A 12,611-nucleotide genomic window follows, 5' to 3' on the forward strand; every position below is an offset into this window, starting at 1 on the left:
ACCTTGTTTATTGTGAATTAGAGTGATTTTACTAAAAAAAAAAAAAGAAAAGAGAAAAAGAAAAAAGAAAACCCAAATACCAGTGTTTAAGAGTGATCAAATGGTTGTTGTTCATCTGCTAGTTTTAATGCTTTTCAGAGTGGTATTAAATAGATAGTTTGAGTAAGGTTACTAACTAGTCTAATATTCTTATTTATCTTTCCCCTTAAAGCTCAAGCTATAAAAGCAAAAGGTCCAGTGTCTATCCCATACCCGCTCTTCCAGTCACATGTAGAAGACTTATATGTGGAAGGACTGCCAGAAGGAATTCCCTTCAGAAGGCCATCCACCTATGGGATTCCCCGTCTTGAGAGGATACTTCTAGCAAAGGAGCGGATCCGCTTTGTGATTAAGAAGTAAGGAATTCTGCATTTTTGTCCCTATTTTACACATGAAGTTCTTCTGATTCTATTCTGCTTCATTTGGTCTTCAAGAATTCCAGTTGGTTTCATTATTTGGCAGTACTGATGAGTAATTTTTAGTTCAGGTGCACTCTGTTGATAAATTCAGCTTATCAGATCACTAAAGCACCACAGTGGTAGCTGAGATCTGGGCAGATCTCTTGAATATTAGGGACTTTACATCATGGGCAGATCTCTTTATAATATTTTGTCTTTGCTGCTGTAATATGTGCTGAAAGCCACTGATTTCAGGACTGTCCCACTTTATGCACCCTGGCCTAATTTTTCACTTGTACTTTTATTTTTCTCTTGCTATATGTTGTTTCAAGCTGTCTGTATTCATATCTATATAGAGTATTGCCAGGGCAGGCTTGAGGCCAAAGTAGCTACTGGTTCCTATGATTTAGTTGCATATGCATCCTTGGGATCATTGTGAGCTACGTTAGATAGTATATGTGAAGGTAAACCTTGTGTACGTGTAGGGACTGCTTGAAGGCTTATTTGCCTGCCATGTCTGGCCAGGCAGTGTATCATCTGCCTTTGAAGTGAGAATCTCCAACTTAATGTGATATCTGGGCTTCTCTCTTTATCCTTTTCTCCTTTCTCGCCCTGGTGTCTCTCCTAAAAGATCTCTGACTTTGCTTGCTACAAAGGCAAATGGAATTTGAAGGGAGCTTGAAACCATCTTGAATTCAGGATACACAGGGAGAAACTATATGGATGCTGAGTGCTGGATCTCAGTGGTAGCCTGGGCTGCAGAGCACTTAAAGGTCCAGCATAGCGGGTACAACTTTGGCATAGACTCTGGTATGCAAATTTGGTAGTGTGCAGATATTTACCTTTTATAGTTTGGTGCTTCGCTTCAGGCATATGTGGTGTTGCGTACCACAGGTATGCATTTACAGTATAATGAAACTAATGTGAGTAACAGCTGACACTTCACTGTTGTTCAGTGATGTAGGGCCTAATCCCAAAGTTTAAGTAGATAGGAACCTGCTGATTGCAGTGGTCAAGCCCCTAGTCACCGTTAGCACTAATGTTAATTTTTGAAATTTCAGAGTTTATATGTTTGGGTTTTGCTTGAATTCTAAAGCTTGCAGATAACCAGAAGAGAGGAAGAGATGTTAATCTGCCGCTTTTTGTCTCACTTAAAATCGGACAATTTGTACAGATTTAGGTATTTATGTGATGCTGGTGCCTGTTCCTGACAAATTTGTCTTAGTTATTAATGGTAATTCATTTATACTGTTCATCAGTCCAGTGATCGGTAGTAACCAGAGCAGGTCAGAAACCAGTTCATCTCAGTGAGAGATGCGAGTTTCTAAACTTTCCTTAGTTCTAGGGTGGATAAAACTATATGTATTTGCAAAACAGAAATATCTGTTATCAACTTTTTATTTTTAAAGGTTAAATTTTCAATTTGGATCTTAGTTTCTCAGGGTAGTTTTGACTGGAGAGTGCATCTTGAACCTCAGAGATAACTCTCTAATGAAATCTGTATGTTATCAGGAAATATTATGGCTCAGTCAGATACGGGTATCCCAGGAATAAAAAATGTTTTTGTCAGAAGGATTCCAACCAGCCCTCCCCCCCGCCCCCCTTTTTTTTTAATCCTGCAATCGTAAGTTGTATTTGCTAGTTGTTTTTGCTGAAGAACTATAGGCTATGACTGCTGGTTTATAAAAGTGTATGTCACTGTTGAAGCATGTATCTTAAATCTTGTAGACATGAGCTTTTGAATTCAACACGTGAAGATGTACCATTGGACAAGCCAGTTGCAGGAGGTAGGTCTTTGAATGTGTGAGCTGTATGAATACAGTATGATTTTCTACTTGTCTGTGGCGACTACCATCGGATCTCACCAATAGCACATTGCAAATAATTCCTTTTGTTTTGAATTTTCTTTAGGTATAACACAGTAGCAGTTTTCCAGTAAAATTCCCAAATGCTGGAAAAATTTTGAAAGTCTAGCAGTTATTCTCAATGTTTGTTCTGTATTCAAGAGTACATGTTTCCAAGTTAGTATAATTGTGGTGGTTTAGAAATGCTTAAAGGAAAGTGAGGAAGGTCAAATAGGATGTGAAAAGTTATACTGACTGTCCTGTCTTTTTGTCTTTAAAAGTACTGTACTAATTAATACTAATGCTCCAGCAGCTGACTTGATTCAGCTGGCCAGAAAGAACACCAATGAGCTGTTAGGCTGTTGAGGTACTGAGAAAAGACAATAGTTTCCGTAGCTGATAAAATTTACTGGGTCAGGAACTCTTTGTACTATGGAGATATGTCTGTACCATTTGCTTACGTATGGTATTTGCTAAAACTAAGTTAGCTGAAGTGCAGTAATGAACATTTTGATTATGGTGACATTTATTGTTGTAGAATGTGACTTGCTTGGATGATGGGACTTTATTTTTCATGCACTATTGCAAAGGCAGTGCTTTCTGACCACTTGACTCCTACAAACTGCTGAAAGTAGTGCTTTTCAGCAGATGCATGCTCTTAACATTCTTTTGCCTCCACTTAGTGTGCATCCAAAGGTAACAAAAATCACCAAGTAAAAACAAGATTACAAGAGCTGATTTTTGTTATAGTTGCATCCATAAATTCATTTTGCCTCAAGCTAGAATAAAAAATGTTTAGTATGGAGGAAAAAAAAATCAAGTTTTAATTGTGACTTTGCATGGACCATAGCAGATAAATTACTTCCCTAGACTTGTTTTCCTTTTCAGTTTTATTCTACCGTCAGTTTTATTCTCAGCCTTTCAGGGCTGCATTTTGTTGATTGTCCAAGTAAGCTAAGCGTTGTATGTCTGAAGCTGTGGTAAAAAAACCTAATTGCTCCCAGCCCCAAAATATTAATTGGCAAGCTTGACCTGGTGGAATTGTGAATTTTCAGTCATATCTGAGAAATTCCTAGTTCAGGCAGGGATACAAAAGCATATAAATAGTAATAACTGTGTTACTGCAGCCCCCGTTATGCTGTATTATATACTCATGATCTTCTGTTATAAAAAGTATATCAAAGACTGTGCTTAAAGTGAACATTAGGATCTAAATAAAGCAAAGAAATTATGTCTGTCTTTAACGTGTGCAGGAATTAAGGTTTTCCTGCTGTATAAGTTAACCTACTGTTTTAAATCTTAATAACCTACTGTTCGTTAGAGCACCAAATTTGACTATAAAAATAGAAGCTAGGTTAATGACTGAGTCCTATACTTAACTCTCTTCTTATGTGGGTTTTTAAATTAGTCCTCTTCTGTTGTTTTTGCCATATTTAATATGGTTATACTGATTATGAAGACAAAACAGGTACATTACATATCGCATAAAACCCCTGCGGCTAAGAAAACTAGTGATAACCTATTTTGATTGCACTGTGTAATGAACAGTCACTTTATGTTGCCTGTTTTTACAGATCTGAAACAACTATATTTTCATGTGTAACCTGCTAAGTTTTTCTGAAGGAAAATAAAACATGTGAAAGCTGTTGATAAGTTCAGGAACCATCTCAGGACCCAGCAGCTGGCTCTGAGCTTCTTTTTCCTCAGTTTTCTCCCTCTTTGGATTCCCTCTTTCCCTGTAGTTCATTATTTCCTCTGCTGCTCCTCATCCCAGCCAGGGACAGCAGGTCCCAGGGCCATCTCAGCAGAGGGAGAGCTGTGGAGCAGGAGCCCCTGCTCTCAGCTGGTTGTCCAAGGTCCTGTTTTCTTAATATCCTCGGCTAGCTCACACTTCCTAATGGGAGAGGAATGCTGTGGGGATGAAAGTTGTATTTGTGACTGGCAGGAGAAAGATGATCAAGATGATTCTGTTAAATAGCCTCAGCCCAGAAGCCCTGAGAAGAGCGATACCAGCTCCAAGACAAACCAGTCAAGCAGAGATGATTTGGCTGAAGGCTCCGGAAATGGCTGAGGAAGTGCAAGGGGGTGACTATGAATACGGCCTAGGCTGGTGCAATGCGTTTCTGGAGCAGAAGCTTTTGCATGTGCATGCTAATTAAAACTTATAGCATGGCAGCTCTCTGGTAGCTTATTAGAAAGACTGATGAGCTCCCACTTGTTAGTCACAAGCACATATTCAGAAGAAAGCAATTGGTGTGATAGGGACCAACTTCCCGGTGCTTTGATCCCAAATGACAGCACACTTGACAGAACAGGAACAAAAGCTGTTACCATCCCTACTGTGAATATGACAAAGCTAAATGTATCTTTGTGCTCTGTTGCTCCGCTGGAAGAGCAAAACGCAAAGCCATGATTATCTTCAGGTGCCAAGCATTGTTTCAGGAACGCTACCAAAGATGCTTATGTATGAGCCAATGAGCAGAAATGGTCAAGGGATTAAATGATGACAAACTGGATTTAAACTTGTTTTATTCACTCAGGATATACTAATCTACAAAGCTGTCACATTTATGTCTTAACTCATGTCTCAGATAGTGTCAAGGAAACATTTCAGAGAGTTAAAACATGCTTTTTGTCATCCAAAGAAGAATCACAAAATTACTACAGTCATTTGATGTAGCTATTAATCACTGTTTTAAAAATACTGTCTGCAAAAAATGAGAGAAACGGATGCAAGAAGTTCGATATGAATATACAGTAAGAAGCAGGGTGAAATGTGCTGCTATTGTAAAAGCTTGCATTTGGGTTGTCGATGCGTAGTGAAAATTACATGAAGGAGAGTTTCCGTTATGTGTGCATGCCAAATTCTACATCAAATATCAATATAAATTTTTAGAAAATGAAACTGGCAAAAAACTAATTCCAGCTCCAGATGAGACCAGCAGATCGAAGATGATGGTGAGAGCATTGCAGTGCTGGATGCCAATGTGCAGGGTGTGTTTTGCAACAAGAGTGATGTCTCTAGTTTGGATTTGATTGAAATTTTTCTATAGTTTTAAAACTCAGTCATCTTTGATAGAATTATGATCTTTTTTTGAGTTCCTAGTTAAATCTGTACTTTAGCATGGTATTACTTGGTTTACCTGAAAATGTATTTTATTGAGAGTATTTGTGTCTAAAAGGTATTTTAAAGAAGACTGAATAGGCTTGGTATAAGCTGCAGGACTGAAAATGATAACTGGAATAATAAGGGAGCGTTGTCTTTGTTCTGTGTCATTCTCAAATGCAGTGAAAGAGGAGTGGTATGCCAGAATCACCAAACTCAGAAAGATGGTAGATCAACTATTCTGTAAAAAGTTTGGTGAGTACAAGACTAGTCTTTTTTTAATGGTTTTGTATTTCTTGAAGGTTGCTATCATTATTTCCCTTGAACATCAATATGAATGAGACCTTTGATCCAAATATTTCCAATTATCCAATTTGATCCAGTGATCAAATATGCAGTTGCTCCAATGATTTCCAAATATTTAAAATTCTGGCAGTTGAATGGAAAGAAAGAAGTATTACTGTGCAGTTTGTACAACAAGCTAAATTCATAGTAAAAGAAAGATTTCTAAATCTCATATGTAAAGTTCTTCTAATTGCTTTCAATTCTTTCTGATTTGGATTTTTTTTTCTTTGATGAATAAAAGGACCATTTCCTTCTCTATATCCATTGCAATAGCATTAAAATTAGAATTGAAACATTTCTGGGTTTGTTGAATTTTTATGCCTTCCCTAGCATAAAAAATGATCAGCTTCATAAGAGCTAGAATAAAATGTTGTTTCATGATGCTGTAGAATAGATTTAAAACCTTGGATAAAACCACTGCATTATGCCCCACTGAAGAACCTATAAATCTTCAGTCTGGCATTGTGACTACCCAATATAACAAAATACAATGTGATAACTCTTTATGTTTTTAATGTACTGGAGTTTAGAGTCTGTTGGATATCGATGTTCTGTATTGTTTCAGGTTCTAATATTATGATTGTAATAGCCTGGAGGTTTTATACTTTAGCTGGCTTTTAACAAAGATAGATGGCCAAACTGTCCAGTTACTGGATTTATCTTGTTCTAACAGCCGAGGCCTTGGGGAGCACTGAGCCTAAAGCTGTTCCGTACCAGAAATTTGAGGCACATCCTACTGACCTCTATGTTGAGGGTCTGCCAGAGAACATTCCATTCAGGAGCCCATCCTGGTATGGGATACCTCGCCTTGAAAAAATAATTCAAGTGGGCAACCGAATCAAATTTGTAATCAAAAGGTAAGTGTTTGGTTTAATGCCTAAACTTTTTTTTTTAAAGGGGGGGGGGGGGGGGCAAACAAACTTGCCTTTTGTTTAATCAAGCATTTGCTTTCATTAAATCATAAAGCATTCAGTCTTTGGTTGGTGGGCAGATTAAATATTTTGTGTTATAAAGGATGTGGCTATTTGCAGATTCTCCCAAACTACCCTTATAGCATTTTTATAATAGGGTGAAATAGGAAAAGTAGAAAAATCCAAAATTTTCAATTACTAACATAAAAAGTATGTGTTATTTAATCTGTGTTAAGAGTGGATAGATTATGTGCTTTCTGATTACAGACCAGAACTGCTAACTGTCAGTCCAACTGAAGTAACTCAACCAAGGTCAAACACACCAGGTAAGACAGATATTGTCTCCAAAAGGGAATGCAAGGGATTGGTTGGAAAACAAATTTGGATCAATAAGCCATTTTTTAAAGAAGTAATCCTTCTGTGATGAGTGCACGCCATGCTTTTCATGAGATTTTAAAAGCCTAAATTGATCATTATGCAGATGAATGGCTTTCTGATTTATTGTACAGTCCAACCATCTTTGAATAACTAGAACGAATCACATTTGCAACCTAAGAGAACTAGAGTTACTACTGTGCCCTGATCTAAAGCTCTGAAGTCCTGTAGCATTTTACCGCTGATTGTGTTGGGCATTTTGAGGTCTCTGTTGGTAAGAAATTATAATGACTTCTGAGACCATGTAGTGCTTTTAGGAAATAGAAAAAGAATCCATATTAATCCTTTATTTTATTTCCTAACACAAGAGAGTGCTATGACTTAGTGTATTGATATTCTCTTACTGTAGAAATGTACAAGCCAGATCTTGTTGTTTTTAAGAGAATGAACCCGCTTGTGGTAATAACACAAACTGAGATCCAGGGCTTCCTAGCTTTTTCCTGCCACTGGATAAACAAAGTGCAATTTCACAAGATAACTGTTGAATTTCCTGCAGAAGAAAAAGGAAAGAATGTGATATAGTCATGTAATCAGTAGTCTCCATATATCATCACGACATATTGTGGATTTTGTTTGGACTTTAGGAAGAGGTTCATATTCAGCAAGAGGGTAGCTCAGTAGAAAAGACTGTTAAATGTAGTGCAGAAGGGAAGAGCAAGGCTTGCTTTTTCAGCTCTCTGAACCCACAAATATTGTCAATTATGACAATGTAACTGACAGTCTGTCATTATAGAAATAGCAGTAAGTGGACATGATAGCAGGAAAAAAAAAATCCAAATCTTTCTGAAAGAACTGACATGCAATGGTCATGATTCTTAAAATCCGAAATACTTCAATGTTTAGAATAACTCTCATATTTCATACTGGTCATCGTATTTTTCATTAACTTTTAGGTAAGTCTGGTATTGCCAGTGCCAACAAACCTTATCAGGGTCTGGGGTTTGATGTCAGAAAGATAAACACAGCAAATGTTCCCTTAGGCTTAGAACCCAAAGCAAGTCTTTTCCTCAGGCAAAGATGATGTATCCTATTATTTGATGATACAAACCTTATCTGGCTGAAGAATATTATTATTTTTAAAGCAAAATATTGTTCTGTTACAAAGTAATCTGGTGCCCCCAACAGACAGCTTACAAACAACTTTTTTTTTTTTTTAACTTAGTCTGATTCCATTACCAGTTAGACTCCAACCAGTGAGTAAGTATAAAAACACATGCAGATGTTAAACATTTGCAGGACAGGGGCTCATGTGAAATCTGTGAAATAAGCAGAGAAGTTTGCAAAAAGTATTAATGCTACTCACCTGTGATAATATAAAAGCTAGAAATAAACAAGATCATGTAATTTGTTAGTTGAAAATATTATTTGGAACCTAAAAAAAATTCTAAATACCCTTCATTTCTATTTTTACAGCTCTGAGTGGTATTAGCTCAGTAGCAGTTAATTGTTACTAGTGGATGATGACAACAAATAATGAGTTTAATGCTGTTTGACAGGAAAGAAGTGTCTTTTATTTTCTCTAGTGTGTTATTTCCTTCATTCTCTACCTGAGCTACAAATTGTCTGCCCTGGCTGGCACTCCCATAATCGTCTTTTATTTATAGTAGAACACAGGATTGAAAATGATTTTTTTTTTTTTTGTTAATCAAAATGGTTAGCAAAGCACTCCTTAAATCTTCACATTCTGTTCTAAAGATTTTTTTTTTTTTCCCCCACTGGAATTCATTAATAATTCCAACTATATCAGAGCTACTAGCATAATTCTTCCTTGCATTGAAAGGCTCTGAAGAGCAAGTTCACCCACTTGGGATGATGATTTAAATTTTGTAACTACATTTAGACAGATCTTTTATGTTTAGAGAATTATGTACATCATTTACGCTTCTATTAATAATCATTACTCAGTGCATGTCCTTGTCTACTCGGATGTGATTGTATTGAAAGTTTTCAAGTTCTGGAATTGAAAGAAATGTGTTCAAATGTACTACTTTATCTAGAAATGGGATAGTGCTCCATAACATGTATCCGTTTCTTGTTTTCAGTGAAAGAAGATTGGAATGTCAGAATCACAAAACTAAGAAAGCAAGTAGAAGAGATATTTAATACGAAATTTGGTAAGTTAAATATTAACTATATCATAATGCTGCTTTGATTAAAATGCTTTTGTAAAAGTTTCAAATTTTACTGTACATAATTAAAGCTTAAAAGTGTGCTAGAATGAAAGAAAGGAAATCTTGACACCTCTTACCTACTTTTTACTGACTCTTCCCTATAACTGACTTCAGTGACTTTATAACAACATCCTAGGCCATAGTTTTTCAATTGTAAGACAGTGATAGTGATATGTGTACAAAAGGATTTTGGATTGAAGAAGTTCTCAATGAGGAAAAACACTGGATACTGCAGATTTAAGACAACTGCAAGGAGACTCTGTAACAAGTTGTACAAAGTCCCCATTTGCAGTGGCTCTACAGAAAATGGTGGAAAATCTGTTTAAATATTTCTCTTGGGGTTTTTTTTTTTTGTTGTTGTTTTTTTTTTGTTATCTCTGAGTAGAAGAGCTTCTGTAAGCCAGGCTTCTTAAAATCACTTAATATAAAATACCACCCATTTGAGTGTGTAAACTATCGTTAAATCTTTATTTTCAGCCCAAGCTCTGGGGCTTTCAGAGGCAGTGAAAGTTCCCTATCCTGTATTTGAATCAAACCCTGAGTACTTGTACGTCGAAGGCTTGCCAGAAGGAATCCCCTTCCGGAGTCCCACATGGTTTGGAATTCCACGCCTTGAAAGAATTGTCCGTGGGAGTGGCAAAATCAAATTTGTTGTTAAGAAGTATGTTTGTAATTCAATTATTTTTACTCCTGATTTTGAAATTATTTGATTTTCTTGTCAGCAATTTTAAGTTTTAAATGCTACTGAAATTCTGTTTCCATGAAACTGAAAGCACATTTTGCATATGTTTTATTTCATGAAAGGATATACTTTCCTTATAAATTTAAATAAATGCATAATTCATGTGCATGAACCATGGACCTAGGAGAAAAAAAATGGCCCTGAACCTGGAAGCTTTTTTTCCTTCTTTTTCTTTTTTTTTCCTTTTTTTTCCCTGAAAAAAGCTCAGAAAATATTATAGAGTAGAATACAAAGCTTAATATTTTCTAACTTCTTCTGGTTATAGTATATGGAGAGTCACCATTCTGCTTCTAGTAGGAATTTATAGACAGTTGGTGTTGTATAAAAATTTGAACGCATCTGAATTCCAGTAAATATGTAGTATTATGCTGTATTTTTCTTGCATATGTAATAGATTGGATTGTATTCTGTTCAACTTCCAGGCCTGAGCTTGTCACTTCCTATTTGCCTCCAGGGTTGGCTTGTAAAATAAACACTAAAGGTAAATACTTAACTGTTATTTGCTCCTGTCACTTCATAAATACACATTTTCTGCTTTCTTAGCAGACTGAGGGATCTTTGTGGTTAGAAAATATGGGGATTACAGACAAAAGGCCTTATTTGAGATGCATGTGTAGAGTAGCCTCCTAACCATTACCAAAAAAATATACTCAAAACAATTTTTTGAGTTTTTAACTTGAGACTTTCAGATGCAGAAAATGGAATTCATACAATGTCTACAACTTCTGTTTTCCTTATTAAAATCATTATTTAACTTATCTGTGAACTGAATTTTCTTAAAGAAATAATAAAGTCTTTTGAATTAAGTTCTCTGTAATAATAACAAAATTATTAACTTCTGAATATTTCAGATAGTAAAATGTACTATAGCTGTCCTGTACACTTGAAAAACAACTTTCCCAATGTCTTCTGTTCTAAATTAATGGAGTGAAAATCTAAGGTATAATACCAACCTGTTTGACAAACACTAAAGGCTCTTCTTAAGGCTGTATGCTTCACAGTATTGTTCAGGTTTTACAGTGCAGACTGTACTAAGTACAGGCACAAGTTATTCAGTCTGATCGAGTTTTCAGAACACAAATATTTTCTGTTGGTTACATTGGGTATACTTTTTAGAATCATTACAGCTTCTATTATGTTGATTTTTAGCAATGAGTCCAAAGAGTTCAAAAAGGTCTCGAAGTCCTGCAAGCAATTCAAAGGTCCCAGAGATTGAAGTTACGGTTGAAGAAGGTATGGAATAAATATTAATAAATGCTATTTTAGTGGAAGAACCTTTCATACCCCATAATTAACTTATGCAGGTTATAATCTTTGTATCATGTAGCAGACTGTTTCATTTCAGGACTCCAGGTACACTCCAACTTAGATGCAGTTTTATTTCTCATTTCTGAATAATATTGGATTCTGAGAAAATGATGGTTGTGTAAAATGTTCCAGTTTGACAGCTTTCTTGGGCCTCTTATTCCAAGTAGTGGTGTGGGAAATGAAGTCCTGAGCAGAGAATGACAGATGTGAGGAACAGTATGATATGCTTAATTCCAACCCAAAAGAGCTTTTGAAGAAAGTGGTTTTTTTTTCTTTCTTTTTTTTTTTCTACTCTTAATGCAGAACTTGTTCTTTCTAGTCATGTGATATATGGATTCACCAAGGGGAAATCCTGCTTAACCAATCTGATAGCCTTCTATGATGGACTGACTGGCTGGGTAGATGAGGGGAGAGCAGTGGATGTTGTGTACCTTGACTTCAGCAAGGCTTTTGACACTGTCTCCCATAACATCCTCCTAGAGAAGCTCAGGAAGTGTGGGTTAGACGAGTGGACAGTGAGGTGGATTGAGAACTGGCGGAAAGGCAGAGCTCAGAGGGTCGTCATCGGTGGCATGGAGTCTAGTTGGAGGCCCGTGGCTAGTGGCGTCCCCCAGGGCTCAGTACTGGGTCCCATCCTGTTCAACTTTTTCGTCAATGACCTGGATGAGGGGACAGAGTGCCTCCTCAGCAAGTTTGCTGATGATCCCAAGCTGGGAGGAGTGGCTGACACACCTGAGGGCTGTGCTGCCATTCAGAGAGACCTGGGCAGGCTGGAGAGCTGGGCAGAGAGGAACCTCCTGAGGTTCAGCAAGGGCAAGTGCAGAGTCCTGCACCTAGGGAGAAATAACCCTAGGCACCAGTGCAAGCTGGGGGCTGACCTACTGGAGAGCAGCTTTTCAGAGAAGGACCTGGGAGTGCTGGTGGATGACAAGTTGACCATGAGCCAGCAATGTGCCCTTGTGGCCAAGAAGGCCAATGGTCTCCCGGGGTGCATTTGGAAGCATGTTGCCAGCAGATCGAGGGAGGTGATCCTGCCTCTCTCAGCCCTAGTGAGGCCTCATCTCGAGTACTGCATCCAGTTCTGGGCTCCCCCGAGTCCAAAGAGAGACGTGGAGCTACTGGAGAGAATCCAGCACAGGGCTACGAAGACGATCAGAGGGCTGCAGCATCTGCCCTGTGAGGAATGGCTGTGAGAGCTGGGCCTGTTTAGCCTGAGGAAGAGCAGACTGAGGGGGGATCTGATCAATGTGTACAAGTATCTGAAGGGAGGGTGTCAAGGAGACAGGGACAAACTGTTTTCAGTTGTCCAATG

General features: G+C 37.5%; 1 protein-coding gene across 6 annotated transcripts in view; it reads left to right on the forward strand.

The window, feature by feature from the left end:
* The window catches only part of GTF2I (general transcription factor IIi), a 77,395-nt gene that overhangs the window by 49,295 nt on the left and 15,489 nt on the right, over positions 1-12,611 (forward strand). For all 6 annotated transcript variants that reach the window (XM_062592856.1, XM_062592858.1, XM_062592859.1 and 3 more), the window contains 9 exons: positions 212-395; positions 2,166-2,224; positions 5,571-5,642; positions 6,406-6,589; positions 6,911-6,969; positions 9,121-9,192; positions 9,727-9,910; positions 10,414-10,472; positions 11,141-11,224. In XM_062592856.1, coding sequence (XP_062448840.1) covers positions 212-395; positions 2,166-2,224; positions 5,571-5,642; positions 6,406-6,589; positions 6,911-6,969; positions 9,121-9,192; positions 9,727-9,910; positions 10,414-10,472; positions 11,141-11,224 — 957 coding nt within the window. The remainder of the gene's footprint in view (positions 1-211; positions 396-2,165; positions 2,225-5,570; positions 5,643-6,405; positions 6,590-6,910; positions 6,970-9,120; positions 9,193-9,726; positions 9,911-10,413; positions 10,473-11,140; positions 11,225-12,611) is intronic.

This window comes from Rhea pennata, chromosome 20 (assembly GCF_028389875.1).
Source record: "Rhea pennata isolate bPtePen1 chromosome 20, bPtePen1.pri, whole genome shotgun sequence".
In the NCBI taxonomy this organism is placed as follows: Eukaryota; Metazoa; Chordata; class Aves; order Rheiformes; family Rheidae; genus Rhea; species Rhea pennata.